General features: G+C 47.3%; 1 protein-coding gene across 1 annotated transcript in view; it reads left to right on the top strand.

Annotated features, from left to right (window-relative positions):
* Nucleotides 1-22,300, top strand: part of LOC147613246 (uncharacterized) — a 90,954-nt gene that overhangs the window by 45,892 nt on the left and 22,762 nt on the right. The window contains exons 2-7 of the mRNA XM_086782519.1: nucleotides 2,291-2,365; nucleotides 2,443-2,989; nucleotides 3,078-3,463; nucleotides 21,007-21,233; nucleotides 21,319-21,457; nucleotides 21,572-21,764. Of these exons, the coding sequence (XP_086638645.1) occupies nucleotides 2,291-2,365; nucleotides 2,443-2,989; nucleotides 3,078-3,463; nucleotides 21,007-21,233; nucleotides 21,319-21,457; nucleotides 21,572-21,706 (1,509 nt within the window). The 3' untranslated portion in view covers nucleotides 21,707-21,764. The remainder of the gene's footprint in view (nucleotides 1-2,290; nucleotides 2,366-2,442; nucleotides 2,990-3,077; nucleotides 3,464-21,006; nucleotides 21,234-21,318; nucleotides 21,458-21,571; nucleotides 21,765-22,300) is intronic.

Below are 22,300 nucleotides of genomic sequence, written 5' to 3'. Positions count from 1 at the left end.
TGCTAACATTCCAATCTTGGTTCCCAAATGACCGCTCCATACATAGTTGTTGGGCATACTAAGGTGTCAAAGGCACAACATGTAGTGCGCCTGGAAGCACTCTCTCTCCAAATGGGTTTGGGAGGCATGCCCTCGTGCTAATATGTTAGTGGCAGCAATAATCATACCGAACATGGGGCCTGTGAATGTGAATCCAAGGTATACATATCTTGGCACAATTTGTCAAACCTCCATGCTACACATCACTGGGTCTTTGGCCTACAAGTGTCACCCCTGAACATTACCCGTTCACACTTATTAATATAAGCAGTGACGTGCAATAGTATGCCGCCATTGGTTTTCCCACGCAACACCCGTGTGTCCCATGCATTATTAGTGTGTAAATCCCACATATCAGTGTGTACACGTCCCACATGTAAGGGTCATAGCACAATCTCCACCGCGCCCCTCTGACTAGGAAGATAGCCGTGAGGTGTTCGGACGGTTGGTGTCAAATACCATCACGTTGGTTTTGCCTAAATTGAGCATAAGGTCTCTCTCCTTGTTGAATCTGTCCAAAGCATCTAAGTGTTTTGGCAGTGCCTCTGAATGTGAGATGAAGACAATGTCATTGACATATAGCAATATAGGCACCACTGTTTGGGCCAAAGGTGATCCTCTACCTCCAATGTAACTCGCAGCGGGTGCCCGGGAAATGGCAAGAGAAGGCTACAATGACAAGTGGAGAGCCACACAATAGCTGAAGTGACAAGTGTGAGGCCACTTGTCTCACTTTGATCCACTTTATAACAAGTGTCAGGCCACTTGTCTCACTTTGGTCCACTTTCTTGCCACATGTCCCAATCTAAGAGATGGGTCCTTCCATAATCTTTACCTCTAAAAATATCCCAACTGGTAGACATTCTGTCATAGGCACTTTGCCAACTCTTGGTATCTGCTCAATTCCAGATGTAATGACGCGAACAGAATTTCCATCGGAGTCGGGCCAAAAATAGCAACTCCTAAATTTTAGGAGTGTGGTCCTTTGTATTCTAGGATAATCCCCCATTCCCAAAGCTTGTACTTTTCAAATATTTAAACATCCTGGAGTCCACCAGACTCCTTTCAGACTGGGAAATGTCCAGGTTGGTGACATCCAAAGCTGTCCACAAAGAATGCTTTCTCATCAATATATAGCGCTAATAGTCTCAGTGAGAGTGGACAACCTTGCTGAATTCAAATAGTGCTACATCTCTCTCTTGAGAGACCGCCAGGTGCGTGCACTCGGCCCAACATCGCAGCCCAAATTGGTTCCACATCCAAGAACGTTGTGGAGCTCTTGTGTGTAGGTGAGTAAGTCTGTGTGAACCCACTCTTAAAGTGGTTATAATAAATATCTAGATATTACACGTGTTTGACATAAGCAATGATGTCATTCAGATGAGCCTCTTAAGGCTATAAAAGCATTGCACTTTGTAAAGCTTGATTATCACATCAATCTAATGAAGTCATCATTGAGTCAGCAATACTACTTTGAAGCTTGAGGATAAAGCTAAGTTCACTCAGCTTAAGAATGTGTTCGTACCAAGTTTTTTGTAAGAATTAGTGATAAGTGGAGCCCAATGGCACATCACTACAATATCAAGCAGAAAGAGCATGAATCAATGAGAGGTTATGTCTCTTGACTCAAGGATTTGAACTCTCAATGTAAACTTTGGGAGAGGTCGACCATGATAAGCATGACTTATATCACTATTTACAAAGAGGATACTGTAGCCATATGGTAGTGATGTGTGGATGTAGGCTAATAATGGGCGGGGATACACATACAGTCACCATGGTGTTCTTTGAGCCTCCATAGCCTCTCTCTCTCTCATTTGTGCTAACCCTAACCCTAAAATTATCGACTCCCTTTAACCCAAATACCATGCCACAGAGCTGATTATGTCCTCAAGCACTTCCCCAAGAGAGCAAGAGAGAGAGAGATTAACGTCAAAAGACTCAATGGGTCTATGAGACCAAACAAAGTTACAATTTCTCCATGAAGACACTGATTTATGGGAAAATTGAAAACTGAAACTAGCTACCTATATTATGAACATGTGTCGATGATGTGTGTGTGTGTGAGAGAGAGAGAAAGAAAGAAAGAAAGAAAGATATATTAACGTCTACGAGAGGCCAAAGTCGGCCTATGAGACAAAAAAAATAATACAATTGTGTTCTCCCGGTCATCGGAAGAAGAGAGAGAGAGAGAGAGAGAGAGGTATTGGTTTTAGTATGCAAGACATTGAAATGAATTTGTGTTACATAGGTGCTTGCTTTACAAGCAATATTTGGAGAAGATTTCGTCATGTTGGAAGCAAATGAGGGTGCTGCTGCATTCATGGTATATGCTCTACATTATACTGCCTGCAACTGGTATTCGGTCAGTTCTTTTGGCTCAGTGTTGTTGCAATGGTGTAGGTATCCATTCATGTGGAAGTTCCAACCAGTTTAGATGTTATGATGAAACTACCTAAAGATTCAAACTTGCTGCCAAAAGATGGTCCCAATAGTGATGTTCAAGAGGAAGCTAGCAATGCTAACTTGAAGATTCGGGCATGTTCACTACAATTTCTGCCTCCGGTTCACTTGATATACAGGCTGCCGCCAGCTTATCCTTCTCATTGTCCCCCCAATTTTATTTTGTCTGCCTGCTGGTTGAGCGAGGATGCGCTTTCAAACCTATGTCAGTGTCTGGATGCATTGTGGGAAGAGCAAGTTGGAAATGTTGTGATCTATTCGTGGGCTGAGTGGCTGTGGACCAGTTGCTTTTCACATTTGGGGATCACAAGTGAGCTGGAGTTGGACAGTGGACATGAAAGCAAAAGTCGAGATGGTCGGGTTCTTTCTTGCCGTTTCACTCCTGAAACGGGCATTCCGTTGTTGATTCATTATAACGAGGACCGGAAGCTTGACTCCTTCTTAAAGTCACTTCACACTTGCTTTATCTGCTTTACCGAGCAACTAGGTATTAGGGCTTTCTTGCCTTTCTTTTCTCATAGAGAAAAGCTAAAAGAATGAGTCCTAAGTGTCGAAGCTTTTTGTGTGTTTTACAGGTAAGGATTTTGTAAGACTTCCGTGCAAGCACATCTTTTGTGGTGGGTGCATGAAACAGTACGCAAGCATCAATGTGAAAGAAGGGACAGTTGAGAGGTTGCAATGTCCAGACAATATGTGTAAGGGCTCTATACCTCCCTCCATATTGAGGCAACTTCTTGAAGACAACGAGTTCATACGGTGGGAGACCTTGCTTCTGCAGAAAACACTCAACTCAATGGTGGATGTTGTTTATTGCCCTCGCTGTGAGGTTGTGTGCATTGAGGATGAAGATCACTATGCGCAGTGTGCAGGTTGCCTCTTCAATTTTTGTAGCCTTTGTAGGGGGCCACGGCATGTTGGGCAAGAATGCATTTCAGCAGAGGCGAGGCTACAAATTATTCAGGTGCAAAACTACCTGGGTTGGTTTTATTTGTAGTTAAACAGGGCTCTAGAAAGAAAGAAAGAAAGATATGTCTACAATTGACTCTCTATGAGACCAAAGTACATGTAACCCATGAGAGACTGAAAGTAGGGATGTGGAAAGAAAAAGCTCCTAACTAAACGTGACACTTTTAAGCATAACAAAATATGGCACGCATTACATTGGCTCTGCATGTGCAAAAGGCCTCAAAGCCATTCTGATGGGGAGTCATATGTCATCATCATATATAGGCTGTTGGAGGATGTCCATGATGTTAGCTTCACATACTTGGAAACCGTATAAGGGTTAGACCCGCATTGAATCTGAAGTCGATGACTGCCATAGAATTTTTCTAGTAACTCATCTCCTAGCCATTGGTTCCATTCCGGAACCATCCCGAGCCTGAGGTCTTCTAGATTTCCATGAGTCAGCAGCACGCCTTGGCGTCCCATACCACGAGACCACCTACCCACCTACAACTACACTTGGTCCTCAGGTCTCTCACCTTGGTAGACATCTCCACTATGAGGATCCCTAATAATAATCACAAGTGAGCCCGAGGCATAGGTATATAGTAATAACCAGGCTATTATTGACGTTCTACTTTTATTATTAAGCTTTTAGCCATTATTAGCCTCATGATAGTTTTTGATTGACCGAAGGTCAATCTAGGTCTCATCCTTGCTAGCCTTTAGCATCTTGGGCGGGTCCTATCAACACCTACACCCAGCTAAGCTCCAACCCTAATTTGGATTAGCACATCCCCTTTAACCATAGGTCTACAACCTTTGGTTAACACTGGTCTAGCCCAGTTTGGGATGTAACATATCTGGCCCTTCTATTAGATTATGTCCTCGTGAATCCAAGTAGGAGATAATCATATACTACAAAAAAGCGTAGCATGACCTGTTCTCCCCCCCTCCTCTGTTTCTGCACTCTATGGATCAGTGCTAGAGGCAGAGCTCAGTTCATTTGCAGAGAGCCAGGGATGCAGAGCCTTAGGACAGGCTGGCTTTCGGAGGAGCTATTCTACCCTTGACCACATCTTCACCCTCCGTGCCATCATCAAGGAGGGTAGAGCACGACATCAGAGGATTTACTGCTGCTTTTTGGATTTCCGCAAAGCCTTTTATATTGTACCCCGAGCCTGCCTCCTACACCATCTACAAAAGATCGGAGTCCCATCTAACATGGTTTGGAGCATCATCGCCCTCCATGAGTCCGTCACCGGAGGAGTGAGAGCCCCAAGACTTACATCACAGGAGATTTCTAGCACCATTGGGGTGAAACATGGCTGCCCTCTATCATCCACTCTTTTCGGCCTCTACATTGATGAGATCTTGAGCTTCATTGACGGATTAGGTGGGGCTGGTCCCACACTGGCAGGCATATTGATCCCCATACTACTATATGTAGATGACATCGTCCTCCTCTCAGACTCAGCCGAAGGACTTCAGAGACAATTGGATGCCTTACATGACTTTTGCACTCAGCGGGACCTCTCTGTTAAGCTTGGTAAAACCAAGGTAATGGTCTTCAATACCTTTCGGCCCTTCACATCCAGATTGAGCTTCACATATAGAGGGGATCATGTGGAGATTGTCTCATCCTATGTCTACCTTGGTGTCACTTTCAGTGGCTAACGCTTTACCATGGTCCCTGCAGCACATGCCAGAGTGATGCGGGGATATGCAACCTTGAGCTTACTTGAGCGGCAGTGCTTCCAGGCACACTCTAGGAGCCCAAGATGAAGGGCTGGCTTTTTGACACCCTCATCACACTAGCCTTGATGTATGGAGCAGCCTTCTGGGGGCCAGGATTGGCGGCGAGTTGAGAGGCCCCAGGTCATGATGATCTCCCGTATGATCCGCAGTAAACCATCAGTCCCACACCAGATTATCCAGTCAGAGTTTGCTGCAGCCCCGATGGTAGTGGATGCACTCTTCCAGACAGCCACATACCTCCATCGCATCAATCACATGGATCCCCATAGGTACCCGAGGCTTGCCCTGGAGTCCTCCAGATAGCTAGCACTTGAGGGCCACTCTGGAGTATAGTATGCACTAGTTTCCACTTGGTTCTCATTATATGGGCTCCGCATGGACCGCCTACCCCCCTTCAGTACAATTTGGACTCCCCTTTTCTCCGGCTGTCTCACGAGGATACCAACCGAGTTATCTAGTTAGATCTTCTCAGTCTCTACACACATTGCACATGGATCACACCTCTAGAGCTCCCCACGAAGATGCACTTCTACAGAGATCACTTCCTCACACTCACTGAGGATGGATTCATCCCAGCAGTCGAGCTACTTGAGTGTTCACATGTCCCATGCCATGCGGATTGCGATTGGCCAGATACGGGTTTCACCCCACCGCCTCAGAGTCGAGACAGGTAGAGCTGAGCGCATCCTTAGAGCCGGGAAGCTCATACGGAGACCCAGAGAGGAGAGGATTTGCCGACTATGCCACACAGAGGTTGAGACGGAAGAGCATTACATATGCCACTGCCCAGTATACTATGAGATCCGTGGGAGGTTTCACTGTCTATTTCGTGAGGGATTTGGTCCACTCTCCAGGATCATTGACTTCCAGGACCAGCATTGCCTAGGCCTCTTCTTGCTTGAGCTCCGCAGACACAGGGACACCTTCTTGAGAGAGCTTCGGGCCTAGCCACCCTGCCCCCTCCCTTGCCAGCCAACCATCACCAGTTTCTTCCGGACCCAAGAGGTGAAGGACACCGACATAGTGGATCTTGTGGACCCTCCACGAACTGCTCTGGACCTACCTCGCCTTTGAGAGGAGCTACCTCGGACCGAGCCTTTGCACTCCAGCGTGCTCGACGCCCTCGGCCCGCCTGTCTGGCCACGATCACCTCATCAACTCCAGATCCAGGACATGCTCCACTGCCATCGAGCTACCTTTCCTCGTGACATAGCTGAGGGAGACCTCTTGGCCATATCTGATATTTTGGAGAGTGGTATACCATCTACTCGGAGCTGATGTTGCTCTCATGTTTCTATGTTCTTAGTATTCCATGATGAGTTTCCATGGACAGTTTTGTATCACCCCAGTGAGATAGCTATGTTTATGTTTTCTTTTTGTTTTATTTTCCATTCCATGATGAGATATGCCATGGCCATTATTGTATCACTTTGGTCTCATAGGCCCATCGGGTCTTTAGTAGACGCTTAATATATCTTTTTCTTTCTTTCTTTCTTCCTCTCTCTCTCTCTCTCTCTCTCTCTCTCTCTCTCTCTCTCTCTCTCTCTCTCTCTCTCTCTCTCCCCCCCCCCCCTTCCTCCCGTGTCTCCCCCTTACTTCTCAGTAGTCTCTCCTCCGCGCGCCCCACTGGTGTTCTAGGACCACGCACAAACAGGCGCTCTCGTACTAACGCATGGCTCTCTCGATCTCAGCACCCATGGACGGTGGTTCTCCAAAAGCTTGGACTACCCGGCACCGAACGAGTGTTAGCAGCAGTGAATATCCCTTGTAAGATTTACACCAAAGACCTTTGCTTGAGTCTCAATCGATGTACCTTGTAAAACAATGAATATGGCCTTCAGTAGTACTAGGCACCCCCGTATGAAAGGAGAAGTCTCAATTACTGCTGTTGCTGCTAGCTTGAGGGATAGAGGATGGATTGCCAGCATCTACGCGATAGTATGGGGAGCTAGAGTCGCCTGTTGTGTAGTCTGCCTGTGCGCAAGTAGGAGAGAAGGTCGCCTGTGAGTACAGCCGCCTGTGGCAAGAGAGAGAAGACCTGTGTGCAGCCGCCTGCAAGGTAAGAGATGGGGGAACCTGTGCGTAGCCGCCTGCAAGGCAAGAGAGATGGTCGGCGCCTGGGCACAGCCGCCTGGGGGCAAGAGTAAAGACGAGTCGTTGGGTTGCAGTCATTTCGTTGCAGTCGCGTGCGGGCAATAGAAGAATGACTTGTGCGCAGCCGCCTGTGGGCAAGCGAAGGGAAGGTTGCCTGCACGCAAAAGTGGAGAGGGTCGCTTGCGAGCAAAGGTGGCCGACCACGTACAGCTGGCCGACTCACCCCTTGCATGGGAGGCGGCCATGTGACCATGCACCCACCGAGGGCTCCCCTCCCCACCATGGTCCAAGAGTGGGTGCCCATAATGAGTGCCCACCCTAGAAAAGGGCACCATGAGATATTGGGGAGGCCGCCCACTCATTAATGAGTGTGGACCTGCAACCTTAAAAAAAAACAAAGGTTAGAAATAATGCCATAAAATAAACAAATGGAATACACTTACCACCTGTTCACATGCAACAAAACTCGTTAGAAGACAGAGTAAACTTCACGACTCACTGGCAGGCGTCCCCGCTCAGTAAGTGGCACGTCAAACAGGCAAACACAAGAATACAAGTCACACGAAAACAGTTCCAAGCATGCAAAACATGAATGCATGTGCAAATAGTATCATGGACATATCTCCCGTTCATGGAACAAGTACTAAACATTCCTGTCGGGCACAGTGATGGCACGACAGAAAGTATAAATCCCGGTCTTCCTATGGTGTGACAGTCCCATAGGTAAGACACAGATCCAGGCACGAGCCTCCCTATGGAGTGACAGTCCCATAGGCAAGACACGGCACAAATACTGGCTCTTCCATGGCGTGACAATCCCATGGATAGAACACAGTCCAGGTCATACACGGGTGGCACCAGTTTGGCTTCCGTCCATACGACACCATCCTGCTAACACACGGGTGGCACCAGTCTGGCTCCCATCCATGTTATGCAAAATACTGGCCCCTTCACATGAGACACCGGCCTGGCCTCAAGTGAACGCTGCTTCAGGAGAGTTCCCCAGATAGCTTGTGGATCGAGGGTCAGCTTACTTCTGCCCAGACGGAGATTAGATCCATTGAGGAGAGGAGGGTGGAGTATAGGTACCATGCTAGAGCTTCATTCTAGACCTAGGACGGTGAGGCAGAGGGAGGGGGGAGAGCGGCTCCGAAGGAGATGGGGAAGGGGGAGCTGCTGCGAGGAGAGTCGAAGACGAAGGTTGGGGAGGGAGGGGGGCCGGGGTGGGGGTGGGGGGGGGTTGGGCTGTGTGGAGGGAGAGGGAAGCGGAAGGGTGCGATTAAAGGCCTGTCAAAGGTTCGGTAGGGCCAACAAGCCTCACTGGAATCTGGGAACCAGGAGAGGAATCTCAGTGGGGTAATGGCCTCCAAACTGGAGGGGCTTGAGGTGGGTAAGTTTGGGGCTCCCCTCTTGGGCCAATAGTGGTATCAGAGCTGTGACATGGACTGCTTGCAGATTTTGTCTGACGCGTTCCCGCCTGCGGTTTCCGTCCGGCGCACTCACATCTGTCGATGGTTCCGGCATTCCCGTGCGCGTGTCTTTTGCCACCCGTTCTACCATCTTCCGCCCACAACCACCCATTCTTGCCTCCAGTCATGACGGCGCTAGTGCTTAGAGGGCCACCTCCGCCTAGCCGACGGGCAGCGCTCTCACCTCAGTGGTGGGTGGCCCTCAGCCCATTATGTGGCTGATGTGGCACTTGACTTTGAAGCCCCTTTTGTCCGGCATTTTCAATGTCCGGCAACCGGCCTCCATCTAAGATGTTCACTGTCCCCGTTTCTGGTTGCCATCGTCGTCTTTGGCCGCATGCCTACTGACACCGTCTGTCACTTGCCTGCTCGACTGTCGTCGACCTGGTTCCGTTCCGGTGCATGTTTGTTGTTGTCCGTCCATGTGCGAGCCGGCACTGCAAGTGCTCCACACTTGCGCTTACCTGTTGGGCAGCCACCCTAGGATTAGGTGACCTTCTCAGCCTTGGCGGCTTGCCTCATGCCCCTCTCCACACCTCTGCAGAAGTAGATCTGGCGCAAGACATACAGGTACTTGCTTTTGGGTTCTATTCTTGGGGCTTTTGTGAATTACATGCTTCATTGCAAAATTCCAAGTGCATGCAGTAGTACAGTGCAATATTGCAGGTGCAAGGTTCAATTCAAATTGAGGATTTTTTGAAATTCATACTTAATTGCATAGAAATCAAAGCTGCAGGCTTTGCAAAAATTCGTGCTTAATTGCACAATTGCAGCTACATGGTACACAGATTTGGGGCTTTTTGCATTTGTGTGCAATTGGAACATCATATAGCTCACTAGTGCATAAAAATTTGGGGCTTTCCATTGTGTAGGCCTTGATTGGATGTTCATGCACTATGTAGGCCTTGATTGGATGTTCATGCACTGTGCGGAGATTTGCATTGATTGTGTTATCAGGACACTTCAAACATTTACTACAGTCTTGTATTGAGGCAAAAAGTTTGCTGAGGAAACTGTGATTGCCTAGCATAGCACTCCGGTACATTGGGTTTTTACCTGCAGGTGTTTTTTACAGCATACTTGGTTGCAAGTGTTTGCATATCTCTTGGCAAAGAGATTTCATCATTATGGTTGGAAATACAACCGATATATTCGGGGTTTTTCCTCAAGAGGACAAATTGGAGTTTTCATGGTCCAGAACCTTCTTGTTTCCAAAGGTTTATGGGTTTATGTATCAGGTGAAGATGTACGCTCTGCAGATAGACATAGCACCTAATATACTTGGCCGTGGTACTCAGCAAGTTGCAGTACCTACTCCTCCTTCACAGGAGCAGAACAGATGGGATACTCTTGATGTCCAAGCAATGGCTTTGATTGCTTTGTTGGTAAAGTGATCAATCATACCACATATGAGGTGTTGCAAGACCTCACGACGAGCTTGGGATGTACTTGAAACCATGTATCAGGTAAAGAATGAGGCCAGGGTTACATTTATCAAGAACTTGAGAACTTGGACATGAATGATGGTGACAGTATGGCTGATCATCTTACGAAGATCCAAGATCCTCGGGAGTAGTCACTTAATATTGATGAGGTCATTTTTGAAAAGGAGCTGGTTTCCAGGACATTATCATCACTGCAAGAAACTTACTTGAACTTCCACACATCGCTCACTCTTTCTATGCGGGGGAACGTGGAACCAATCTTGTTTGAAGAGTTGGTTGGCTTGTTGCTAGCCGAATCGGAAGAACAAATCTTCCGTCATGTGTGAATGATGGGGCTTTTGTTGCCCAAGGCAAGGGCAAAGGAAAAGCCAAAATCAATTTTCAGCCAAAAGCTGATTTGGGACCGCCTTCACAAAAGGCTAAAAATGATGCATGCAAGCCTAAGACAAGGCGCAAATGTCACTGCTGCAAAAAGCCAGGTCACTATTTGAATGAGTACAAAAAGCGGCTTGCAAAGGATAAGAAAAAGGGAAGCGACATGGTTGTAGATTCTTCTTCATCACTTGCAATGAAAGATGATTCATCAGTAAATCTTGTGCAAGATGAGTGGACTTTTCTTACTTGCAGTCGTGATTCATCATTCGAGCATGTCTCTCAGTGTCAATGAAAGACATGACACATGGTACTTTGACAGTGGTGCTTCTAAACACATTACCTTGTAGAGGAATTTGTTTAAGAAGCTTATGGCTGCCCTTGAAGGCAAATCGGTAACATGTGTAAACAATTCTTCTTATCTAGTTTAGGGTGTTGTTGAGGTGATCCTCACAACAGTAGATGGTGCAGACTTATATCTTCCAGATGTATTGTGTGTGCTTGGGATTAAGAAAAACTTGCTGTCCGTCTCCTCTTTTGCTAAAAGAGGATATGCAGTGAACTTTGAGGACGATAGGTGCACACTCAAAGACTGTGAAGGTGGCTATGCATTATTCACATTGGCACATTGTACCATGGGTTATACCACCTTGACAAGTTTGACAGGAGAGCATGATGCTCGTGTGGTCACCACTCTTACACCTGCCATGCAAGAGGCAGAATTGTGGCATTCCAGGTATATGGCATGTGAATTATGGCAGTTTGATGCTATTGCAAAGGCATCAAATGGTGCAGGACATGCCTCATGTAGAATTGCCAAAACATGTATGTGAAGGGTGCATGTTGGATAAGATGCACATAAATGCATTTCCAAAAGATGGATCAACAAGGGCTGTCTGGAAATTACAGCTTGCGCACAATGATGTGTGGTCCTATGCGAACTCCATCTATTGGAAAGCATGTATACTTTGTAACCTTTATCGATGACTACAGATTTGCTTGGGTGTGTCTCTTGAAAGCAAAATCTGATGTATTTGCATGTTTTCAGCATTTTGTGGTACATGCTGAAAGTCAAATAGGTTGCAAAGTGCAAACCTTTTGTACATATCGAGGGGGGGGAATACATGTCCATGCTTTCAAAGCTTATATGGCAGAAAAGGGCATAAAGCATTAATGCACGATGCCATATCCTCCTGGTGTTGCTCAGAGAAAGGACTGTTCACACCAAGTTGGCTATAAACCTAATGACTGGATGCCCGTATCCCCAATGTCACATGATATTTTGGTGTATTTCTAACACCCTCCCTTAACAAAATATCCATGGCTACTATGACGCCAATGCTAGGTCTAGTTACTGCTTCCAAAGCTGTTTATGATGACCATCCAAGGATCCGTAGGTCTTACTCATGGTGGTTTACAATGCTAATCAATGATGGCAGATGCTAGACATCTAGTTATGATTACAATTCACTTAGGATAGAGGGGTGACCAGAGGTGGGTTGGCCTTGGTTGGTTTAGGAAGCCACCTATGCCTTTTATAACATCAAGGCTATATAAAGAAACCCAAAAAAGTCTAAAATATTTAGATTTTGGGGGACGACCCGGGCAGAGAACCCATGTCAACATAAAATAGGAATTTAGAAATAAAGAGAGAGTCCCCCCTTGATGGCCAATATGCCAATGAAGATCTTGATTTAGCTCGTAATGTCGATGTAGCTCTTGATCTTCTTCATGTCGATGTAGATCTTGATGTTGATGTAGCCCTTGGTCTTCTTCATCCTTAATTTCTGCTTAAGGAGGTCTTAGCCTTATCAATGGCTAGTGTCTTGCCCTTGTACAAATGATTTATGAGCATGATAGATACGGTACATGAAGCATATAAGCTCAGAAATCCCATTGTCCCAAATAATGCTGATACAAATTTATACTTGATTTTGGATTAACAAATTGACCACTCAAATCAAGGGGCAAATCTGATTTGATGCTTTACAGAGGTTAAGCAACACTTGAATGTGAGATATGAACCATTAATAGCCCCAAAAACCTCATATGATTAGCACTAATCAAGGAATTAGTGAAAGTAGTTTTCTGATCACTAAGCAGAAAATACCTTGATTTGGAGAGCACCATCGGAGGGGCAAATCAAGGGGCTTTCTCAATATGAAGCTTTGGGAAGCAATAGCAAGTCCCCAATGCAATGATTGAACCCTTAATGACACTAATTGATGAATATAATCAGCACTAATTACTTGCTTATTGACAGAAAAAATGTCTCCATGGTTGAAGAGGAAGAAGAAGAGAGAAAAGAGAGCAAGTTAGGCACAACACAAGGTGATTGTATTATGAATGAGAATGAGATATGAGATGAATCAACCACCAAGTATAATACTCTTTTATAGGCATTAAACTGTATCTTTTGACTCTTAACTAAGAGGTTGTTCACATCTAGAGTGTTCACACTGTCATGTGCACAGTGTGTATCTACCGTGTGCTACATGCACACAAGACTAGCTTCGAGGTTGGGGAAGCTTGGAGCTAGACAGACTGATTGACGAGCTGAGTTAGGGATAGACTAACGGGCGGGCACCCAAGTATGGACGGGCGGACACCCAAGTGTGGACGCCCGATGACCGGCCAAGAGCCTATAAAAGGGTGGCCAAGATTAGTCATTAGTCATATAGAGTCTCGCGTGTCTTTGTGAGAGCTCTATGGTCAGGAGCCTGGATCTAGTGCAGACGTGCACTTGCTTCATGCAGCCGAGGCCGGCAGCAGTCTCGAGGCCTGCGAGAGTAGCTTCGTGGCGGTATGGGACGTCACGAGGTAGAGATTGGTCGGTACGTCCATCTAGTTAGCTTAGCTCGTGGCTCGGTGGGGATAGCCAAGACTTGTGGGCTTGCCCACGGCTGTCAAGCTGGGAGGTGAGTCAGGCCTGCACCCCCTTCACGTTTGTTTGGTTTGTTTCAGGAGCGTTCTACGAGGAGATCCTATGAGGATTTGATAGTGGTATCAGAGCAAGCCTTGTGAACGAGCAAGTCGGTAGGTAGAGAAGATGAGGTCTAAGAAAAGGTATGAGTTCGAGAAGCTTGCTGTTTTTTTTTGTGCATACTGCTGTTTTTTCAATTTCAGCATGTTGCTTTTTCATCGTAGGAACCCGTGAAGAAGGTTTTGGTCTAGTTTGGGTTGTTTGCCTTGCAAAGAAGAAGGCTAGATGTGTTTCTTGCAACTATATGAACAGTTTAAAGAGAGAGAAAAGAAGAAAAAGCCTGTCGGCTGTTTGTAAGAGAGAGAGAGAGCAACTACAACGTGAGATTGCCATTGGGACTCACACATAGACAGGCCGGGATGATCTTTCGGTGCCTTGTGCAGAGGAAGAAACGAGCCTACCTGGCTAAGTTAGACGAGGAGATCTACCAACTCTTCTTGGGGAAGGACAGGAAGAGGGCATGGAAGACGTTTCAGGAGAGACAGGCTGGTACTCCGATTACTGCACCACCTGAGGCATGGCATGCTTATGCTAGAGAGCTGTATGATGCACCAGGACAGCCCCCCACCCCCCCTCCATTGGGAGCTAGACCGGCTAGCAGCACCTTTTTTACTATGCGGATGGTGCTAGATGCGATAGACGAGTTATAGAATGGAAAGGCACATGATCATGATGGGCTAGTTGGAGAGCACTTCTCATATGTGTGTGATACTTTGGCTCTGCTGATTGTACATGTGTTTAATCGTGCCATTTGTGAGGGGTTATAGAATGGAAAGGCACATGATCATGATGGGCTAGTTGGAGAGCACTTCTCATATGTGTGTGATACTTTGGCTCTGCTGATTGTATATGTGTTTAATCGTGCCATTTGTGAGGGTTTCCCGCCAAGCTTGACAGAGCATACCATTGTACAACTCTTTAAGAGTTGGGGACCCCATGGTACCAAGCAACTACAGGACGATCATGATTGGTCATTACTTGGCCAAACTATATGGCTCTATATTGGAGTCTGAGCTTAGCCGCTGGGCAGAGAGGCATGGTCACCGAGCACAAGGACAGGCTGGCTTCAGGAGAGGATTTACTACCTTGGATCACATACTTACACTTCGAGCACTTATTGAAGAGGGCATGGCAAAGAAGAGAAGGATATACTGCTGCTTTGTGGACTTACGCAAAGCCTTCGATACCGTTCCACATGCCAGGCTTATGCACAGATTGCAGGACATTGAGGTACCGGAGGATATGCAGTGGGGGATATATGCTTTGTATGAGTTTGTGACAAGCAGAGTCCAAGCTCCAGGCGAACTATCCGATATGGTGACCAGCACGATAGGGGTGAGGCAGGGATGCCCGCTATCACCCACCCTCTTTGGACTGTACATGGATGTGGTCTATGATTATGTAGACAAATTGGGAGGCCAAGGGGCATGCCTGGCAGGGGTGTTGATACCAATCTTGTTATATGTAGATGATATTGTTCTAATCTCAGACTCTCCGGAGGGATTACAGAGACATTTGGATGCATTACAGGCATTCTATGCAGATAGAGATCTGACAGTGAACCTTGGGAAAACCAAGGTTATGGTGTTTAACACCACACTGACACAGGCATGGGTGACGAGATTAGAATATTAGTTCACTTTCCGAGGGGAGCCGGTTGAGTACGTCAGGTCATATGTCTATTTGGAAGTTACTTTCACAGGACCACATTTCGCCCTGAAGGAGGCGGCAGTAGCTAGATTAGCTGGAGGGCATGCAACCTTGGGGGTACTTGAGAGGCAGTGTGCACACATACAATTTCAAGAGCCGTGCACCAAATTGTGGCTTTTTGATACACTTGTCACACCGACCCTCCTGTACGGAGCTCTAATCTGGGGGACGTGCATACATCACAAATCTCAAAGAGGGACGGATGAGGGATGGAGGCATACAGAGAGACCACTGGTTATGATGATTGCTCGCATGATTCAGAGCAAATCATCGGTACCACATGAGATTGTTCGGGCTAAGTTGGGTGCCGCACCAGGAGTGACCAAGGCCCTATTCCAGGCAGTTACCTTTTCACAGCAGCTATGGGAGCTCCCTTTACAGAGGTACTCCCGATTGGTATTGACCTCATCCATATAGTTGGCAGAGGATGGAGATACTCATTGCTGTCATGCTCAGATGAGATCATGTTTTGACCTACATGCTTTGCGGATAGAGGCACTCCCACCCTTTCAGTACAGCTTGGATTGTCCATCTTTGGATCTCACCCGCTCAGAACAGAACCACGTGATTAGGATGGATATCGTCAAAGTGGACATCACGACACCGGCCACGCTCCCAGGGAGTCACCATTGATAGAGCAGTCATCTTATGTCGTGCGCTCGTCAGCCACGCTCCCAGGGAGTCACCATTGATAGAGCAGTCATCTTGTGTCGTGCGCTCGTCGGCCACGCCCACGCCCACTAGGATCCTGACCACGACATCCTCATCATCGCCTGATCAGAGCCATTATTGCTCGGCATTGGAGGCGCCTACCTCGCTTCTACGACCTCTCCATTCTAGATAGCCCCATGGCAGAGATATTTGATCTAAGGAGAGGGTAGCACTTCAACTGATCAGCATACGTGGATCTACTTGATATACGTTTTCTAGTATTTTCTACTCAGCATCATCTAGGAGTCTCATAGGCCCTGGGGGTCTTCCGTAGACGTTAATAACACACTCTCTCTCTCTCTCGAAAGATGGACAGCTTCTATGCATGAAGCTCGGCTACAGGGAAGAGCACCCTCTCCCCTTCACCAAAGCATGGAGAGCCGGGAAAGACTCAACACGCAAGCGAGCCCTCATCCTACAGTTTGCAGGAGAGACGGAGAGCGTCACCTTCATGAGGAAGAGGGTCATACTACGAGGTTTAGAGGGAGCTCCTATTTTCTTGGATGATGATCTCACGAGGATGCAGCTTGAGCATAGGAGAGCTTGCATGCCACGAGTCTTACACGCAGGCAAGAAGGCCTTCTATCGAGATGGTCGGGTCATCATTGATAGCCAGCCCATGGATTAGCGGTTTGGGGCCTATGGGACACAGACCAGGCCACTGACAGAGATACACATGGCAGTATGGAACTGTAATGGTTCACTATGGGTGCAGCCTGGACGACTGGAGCATGTTATGGTGGCGAGAGACATCATACTTCTGACAGAGACACATCAGAGCCTAGAGAGAGGGCTACCTCGAGTAGAGGGATTCCAGTGGGAGTCAGCATACAGGAGGACCACACGCCAGGGTACCTCGAGAGGGTTGGGGAGAGTAGTAGTTCTATTCAAACGGGAGCTATAGGGGAGACTGAGAGTGGTAGCACAGGACCCAGAGGCCAGATACATGTGGATCAGCTTACAGCTCTCACAGGACAGGGTTATATACATAGCTCTATGTTACTTTCCTCCATCAGGATCCTCCTATGTCATTACAGAGGACATGCCACAGGAGGAGGAGACACCTCATTCTCCATTCCACCTCGTCCTATTGGGGCAGATCATACATACTTGGCATTTTCACTAGCCGGATCACCAGTATCACCAGCCCCCCACATACCGACGCCACACTACCATCTACTTCACACATGACATGGCAGACATATACACTGGCAGAGTAGAGGATGGGCTCCTACTCATGGATCCCCTGGCACCTATGAATACCATTACAGCCCAACTGGCATCACTCCTACACACGGCTGCACTACAGAGCTTCCCACATCGTGTCCACTCAGGAGAGCCTGTGAGATCTGGGACTATGTCCCAGAACAGATGGTATGATGACGAGTGCAGAGTCCTATACTCACGGCTCCGCATACAGAGAGCCTTGGGAGCCATCACAGAGCAGGAGTCGAGGAGAGAGATGAGGAGACTAACTCGCCGCAAAAGGCGGGCCTTCGCAGAGATACAGGAGCTAGAGATCTTTCATTTCTTCATGAGTAGAGATAGCTCTATCTCATGGCGGCACTTCAAAGAGCCCCGGACATCGACACCTATTGCAGACCACGCCCCACAACCACCACCTATACCTCAGCCACAGGAGCCTCGACCTACCACAGCTAGCTTCTTTACCCACTCGATGGTACAGGAAGCTATCCGCCGCCTACAGCATGGACTGGCCGCCGACCATATGGGCCTGCAGCAGCAGGGTGAGCATCTCATATATGCAGTAGATTCTTTGGCTCCTTTTCTTGCACACCTGTTTAACAGGGCACTAGTAGAGGGTTTGCCTGCGACGTGGACGATGCACACCATTGTGCCGATTCACAAAACAGGGGATATGCTCGATCCGAGCAACTACAGGACGGTTATGGTTGGCCACGTGCTGGCCAAACTCTATGGTGCAGTGTTGGAGCAAGAGCTTAGCTTATATGCTGAGCGAGCAGGTTTACGCTCATCAGGGCAGGCAGGCTTTAGGAGAGCTTTCTCTACCACTGACCATGTATTCACTTTGAGATGTATGATTGATAAGGCCAGAGTGAGGAAGAGAAAGCTCTATTGCTGCTTTGTGCATTTCCGCAAGGCATTTGACACAGTACCACGAGAGAGGCTCTTTCAGCGCTTGCAGTCTCTTGGCATACCAATAGATATGACATGGGGCATCTATGCATTATATGAGCATGTTTTTGGGAGAGTCAGATGTCCAGGAGGTATGTCCGAGACTAATGCTAGCACCATTGGTGTGAAGCAAGGATGCCCACTTTCCCCCACGCTATTTGGGTTATACATTGATGAGGTGGCTGACTTCATTACACGGGGAGCCGCGACACTCATCATCATACCAACTTTTCTGTGGGACAGTGCTGCCTTGGGGGGGGGGGGGGTGTTGGAAGGGATCATAGTGCAGGGAAATGCATATGAGGCGGATGCATGTAGTACACCTGCCAACCCTCTCATAATCTCGTCCAGAGGACTATGCGGGTCTAAAGCAAACAAGCCATCAGATACTACATCTCGGTAAACCCCACATGTAAACTGATATCTCGGGTACCTAGGTAGATAAGTGGCTGGCCCATCTCTTGGGGATCTACCTACTAGTGTGAAACTCAGGTATGCATGATTAGCTGCTATGCCAATGGGCCATCTGGAAATCACGAAATCCCGCACATCAGGTATCAATGAAGGAGATCCCATCAAGTAGTCCACTATGCTCGCTCCCCCTATAGAGTTCCAGCATGTGAGAACATTTGATCCCTGCCATCTCGATAGGCCATTGTATATGACCAACCCATGAGCAGTCCGGAGTGTGAGAAAATGCTTGCCATATTTTGTAATCTCACCCTCATCTTGTGCTGATCTTTGCAACCCTACATCCTCTGCCGTGATCTCTCGGTACATAGCCTCATGAGTATCATACAGCTCTGTCTACTCTGTGCCTGTACGTGTATTAAAGTCTCTCAATAGTAATATGTCTCCCATACTGGCAAACCTCATGATATCATTATATAGTGGCGTATAGGGCGACTCTCTTGATGGTGCAAACCTGGAGTTGGCTGGGGGAAAGTAGCATACCGCCACATATAGCTCGCGGAGGTCCTCTCTGCATACTCGGACCCACATGTACCTCGCATGTGCATCTCTATGTACCACATGTATTTTGTCACGAAGCTCCTCCCTGAAAAGTACTGCCACTCCTCCAAATCCTTTGGTACCTCCCATTGTGCATGGCTGAGGGCGGAACACTGATTCCCATCTATAACCCTGCATGTTAGGAAGCCTCTTGTTTGTGCATTGATGGGTCTCCATGACTTGGCCATCTTTGTATACCGCCATTTCCCCTCGTTCCTTACTTGAAGCACACGTAGCATGTGTTCCTTCCGGTGTGCTATCTGTGCCGGTGTAAGGTCCTCATCCAAATAAATCTTTTCCCCCTTAAGGGCCATCCTTTTGGAGAGGAAGGCCTTTTTCTTCTCCAAGTCACCAAACCTGATGATCAATATCTTCGCCCTGGTTTCATCTCTGCCTACTCGCCGTGCTCCAGCAATGGGTACATTAATGGCTCCCATTTTTGTTGCAAGAGCTTTTGCATCCTCTTGGGGATTCCCCTTATTTTCCCAACCAACTACACATACATGTAAGGCACGTGCTCGTCTTTTGGCTTCCTCTTCCAATGTAGCATTCATAACCCCTACTTTATTGATTGTTGTATTCTTCTGCTTCTTAACTGCTTCAATCCATGGGCTTACTTCCTCAATTTGTTTCTTTGTGGCACTGGCAATTTCAGCCCATGAATGCATTTCCTTCTTACGTGCAACCACTTTTGCCTTACATAATTATGTAAGGCAACCACTTTTGCCTTACATAATTCCAAAGTGTTTTGCATTTCTATGATGTCTTTTTTGCGATCGGCCATACATGTCTTCAAGGTGCCTTCGTACGATGCAACCATTGTGCCAATCTCTCGGAGCATGTAATCCTTCCATTTTTGCATCTCTTTTTTCATTTCCGTGTGCATCAAAGCTTGGGCTAATTCCATCTCAAACCGTACTTGGGCTCCCTTCAATTTGACCATATATCTCTTCCTTCAGCGTTTCGTATATCACTTTCTTTTGGGCATGCATCTGCCCAGTCCATTCCTTTTCAAGCTCCTATCGCATGGTGCTCATCTCTGTCCTTATGTGCAGATGTATCTCCTCATAAAGGGCCTCATCTCGTCGGGCCATCATTGCAAGCCTTCGTGAGCTGGGGGACATGATCCCTGCCCTCAGTCTTCTACGGTAGGCATTTGGTGCCTTCGTGGGGGTGTGAAAGATGGTTTCACCATCCTGTTCTCCCTCCCGGGATTGAGACATGTTGTCAATCAATGTGACAAGTCAAAGAAGCCAACACCCACTGTATCTACCTCTATGGAAACTCTGATTTGTCTCCTGTACAGAACACACCTGTGCCGCCAGGGCCAAACAACCTGCTGTGCAGTGCTTCTCACGAACTCTGCTGCTGAGCACAGCTGAACCTGTCAGCCACCTGCACACTAATACCCATGACTGCCTGTGCACGAATGCTGTCCACCTTCAAACAATACTGCCTTCACCTGCTCGCTGCCTTCACTGCCTTACCCTGTGCGCTCCTTCACACAATCTTGTGGGCTGCCTGATATTGAGGGCCTTTCTATCAACGGTGTTGAGAGAGAGAGAGAGAGAGAGAGAGAGAGAGCAATGGGGGGGGGGGTGATGTTGTGGAGGTGCTGCAGAGGATCGTCGATCTGCTGGTGGCGGGGCTATTTCCGCGCCTGCATCTCCTTGCTCTCCCCTTTCAACAAGCTCACGGGAGGGCTCGCGTGGTGTGTGTGTGTGTGAAGAGAGAGAGAGAGAGAGAGAGAGAGAGAGAGAGAGAGAAGGGGGGGGGGTGGGGGCGGGAAGGGTGGAAGAAGTTTTACCTTACATGTCTTCTAATCTGTCTAAACTTGTTGGATTTTAAGGAGCGCCAACGAGGGACAAAAAGTGGGGTAGACAGGAGAAAGAAAGAGCAAGACTATTTGAATGAGCTCTTGAACTTGAAATACATGAAAGAAGAGACAAAGCAGTGCCCTGCTTGCAAAATGGCCATATCCAAGGTTGAAGGTTGTAATAAAGTAACTTGTGGGAATTGTGGCCAATATTTTTGCTACCGATGCAACAAGGCCATCAAAGGCTATGAGCATTTCCGGTATTGTGAAGTTTTTATCTGCTCGAAAACCTGCAGTAAACTATAGTTGTGTGGATATTAAAAACAACATGGTACGGATGTCCAGGGAGGGTTGTGTTCTCTTTGATGATGAGGAAATCCAACGGTGGCAGATGGCAATGAATGTTGGCCAGGGTCCAGGTCCTGAAGCAAGGGGTGATCTCCATTGGCGGCCTTGTCCGAATTGTCGGCAGGGACATTTCAAGGTAAAGAAGAGAGCCTTCTGGGGTATACTTTCCTCCTTGTTTTTTTGGAGGTCCTTTTCTTCATCAAGTTCAGTTTGAAGGCTATTTTCTGACTACTATGTTTACTGAAAGCAGCAGGGCAACAACAACCACATATTCTGTTGGTCATGCCAGCAGCACTTCTGTGCTTTATGCAGAAAAATGGTCCGTCGTAGTTCTGAACACTATGGCTCTGGGACGAGTAAGTGCAAGCAACATACAGCTGACTGATATTTTAGTCATACGAGTGGAGCAAAAGGAGTTCGTGTAGAGGTGCTGATGGCAAGCGGTTAGTTGGAAACTTCCTCTCTCTCTCTCTCTCTCGATGCTCCTTACTGATGTATTGTAGGGCTAGATACTTACCTTCAGTTCTTTCTTTCTTTTCCAGACAGTGTATCAGATGTCACATGGTTGTAACTTTGGTCTCATAGGTCACTTTGGCCTTTTGAAGACGTTAATATAACATTTCCTTTCATTTCTCTCTCTATCGCTCACTCTCGTGCTGCCCCCCCCCCCCCCCCCCCCCCCTTCTTCCGACCCTTTCCCCCCTCTTTTCCCCCTTCCTTCTTCCTATTACATGGTTATTTCATCTAATTTTATCCAACACGTTACATGTAACATAAAAGATTTGTGTCGAGGAGAGGGGATGAAATCATGATCACAATGGGCCATTAGAGACCTAGACAGTGTGCTTGGTAAGGAAGTACTTCTTAGATATAACCATGCATCCTCGATTTCTCTTTGTCATGAACTTCAGCAGTAAGCTCCTCTAGAATCTAGTATAGGCGGTGAAGCAGTAACAATCCAAGTGATTTTTACTTTAAT

The sequence above is a fragment of the Cibotium barometz genome, chromosome 44 (genome assembly GCF_041138505.1).
Source record: "Cibotium barometz isolate CiBa-2024 chromosome 44, ASM4113850v1, whole genome shotgun sequence".
In the NCBI taxonomy this organism is placed as follows: domain Eukaryota; kingdom Viridiplantae; phylum Streptophyta; class Polypodiopsida; order Cyatheales; family Cibotiaceae; genus Cibotium; species Cibotium barometz.
The sequence above is the reverse complement of the archived record's forward strand: the minus strand, read 5'-3'. Positions and strand labels throughout refer to the sequence as shown.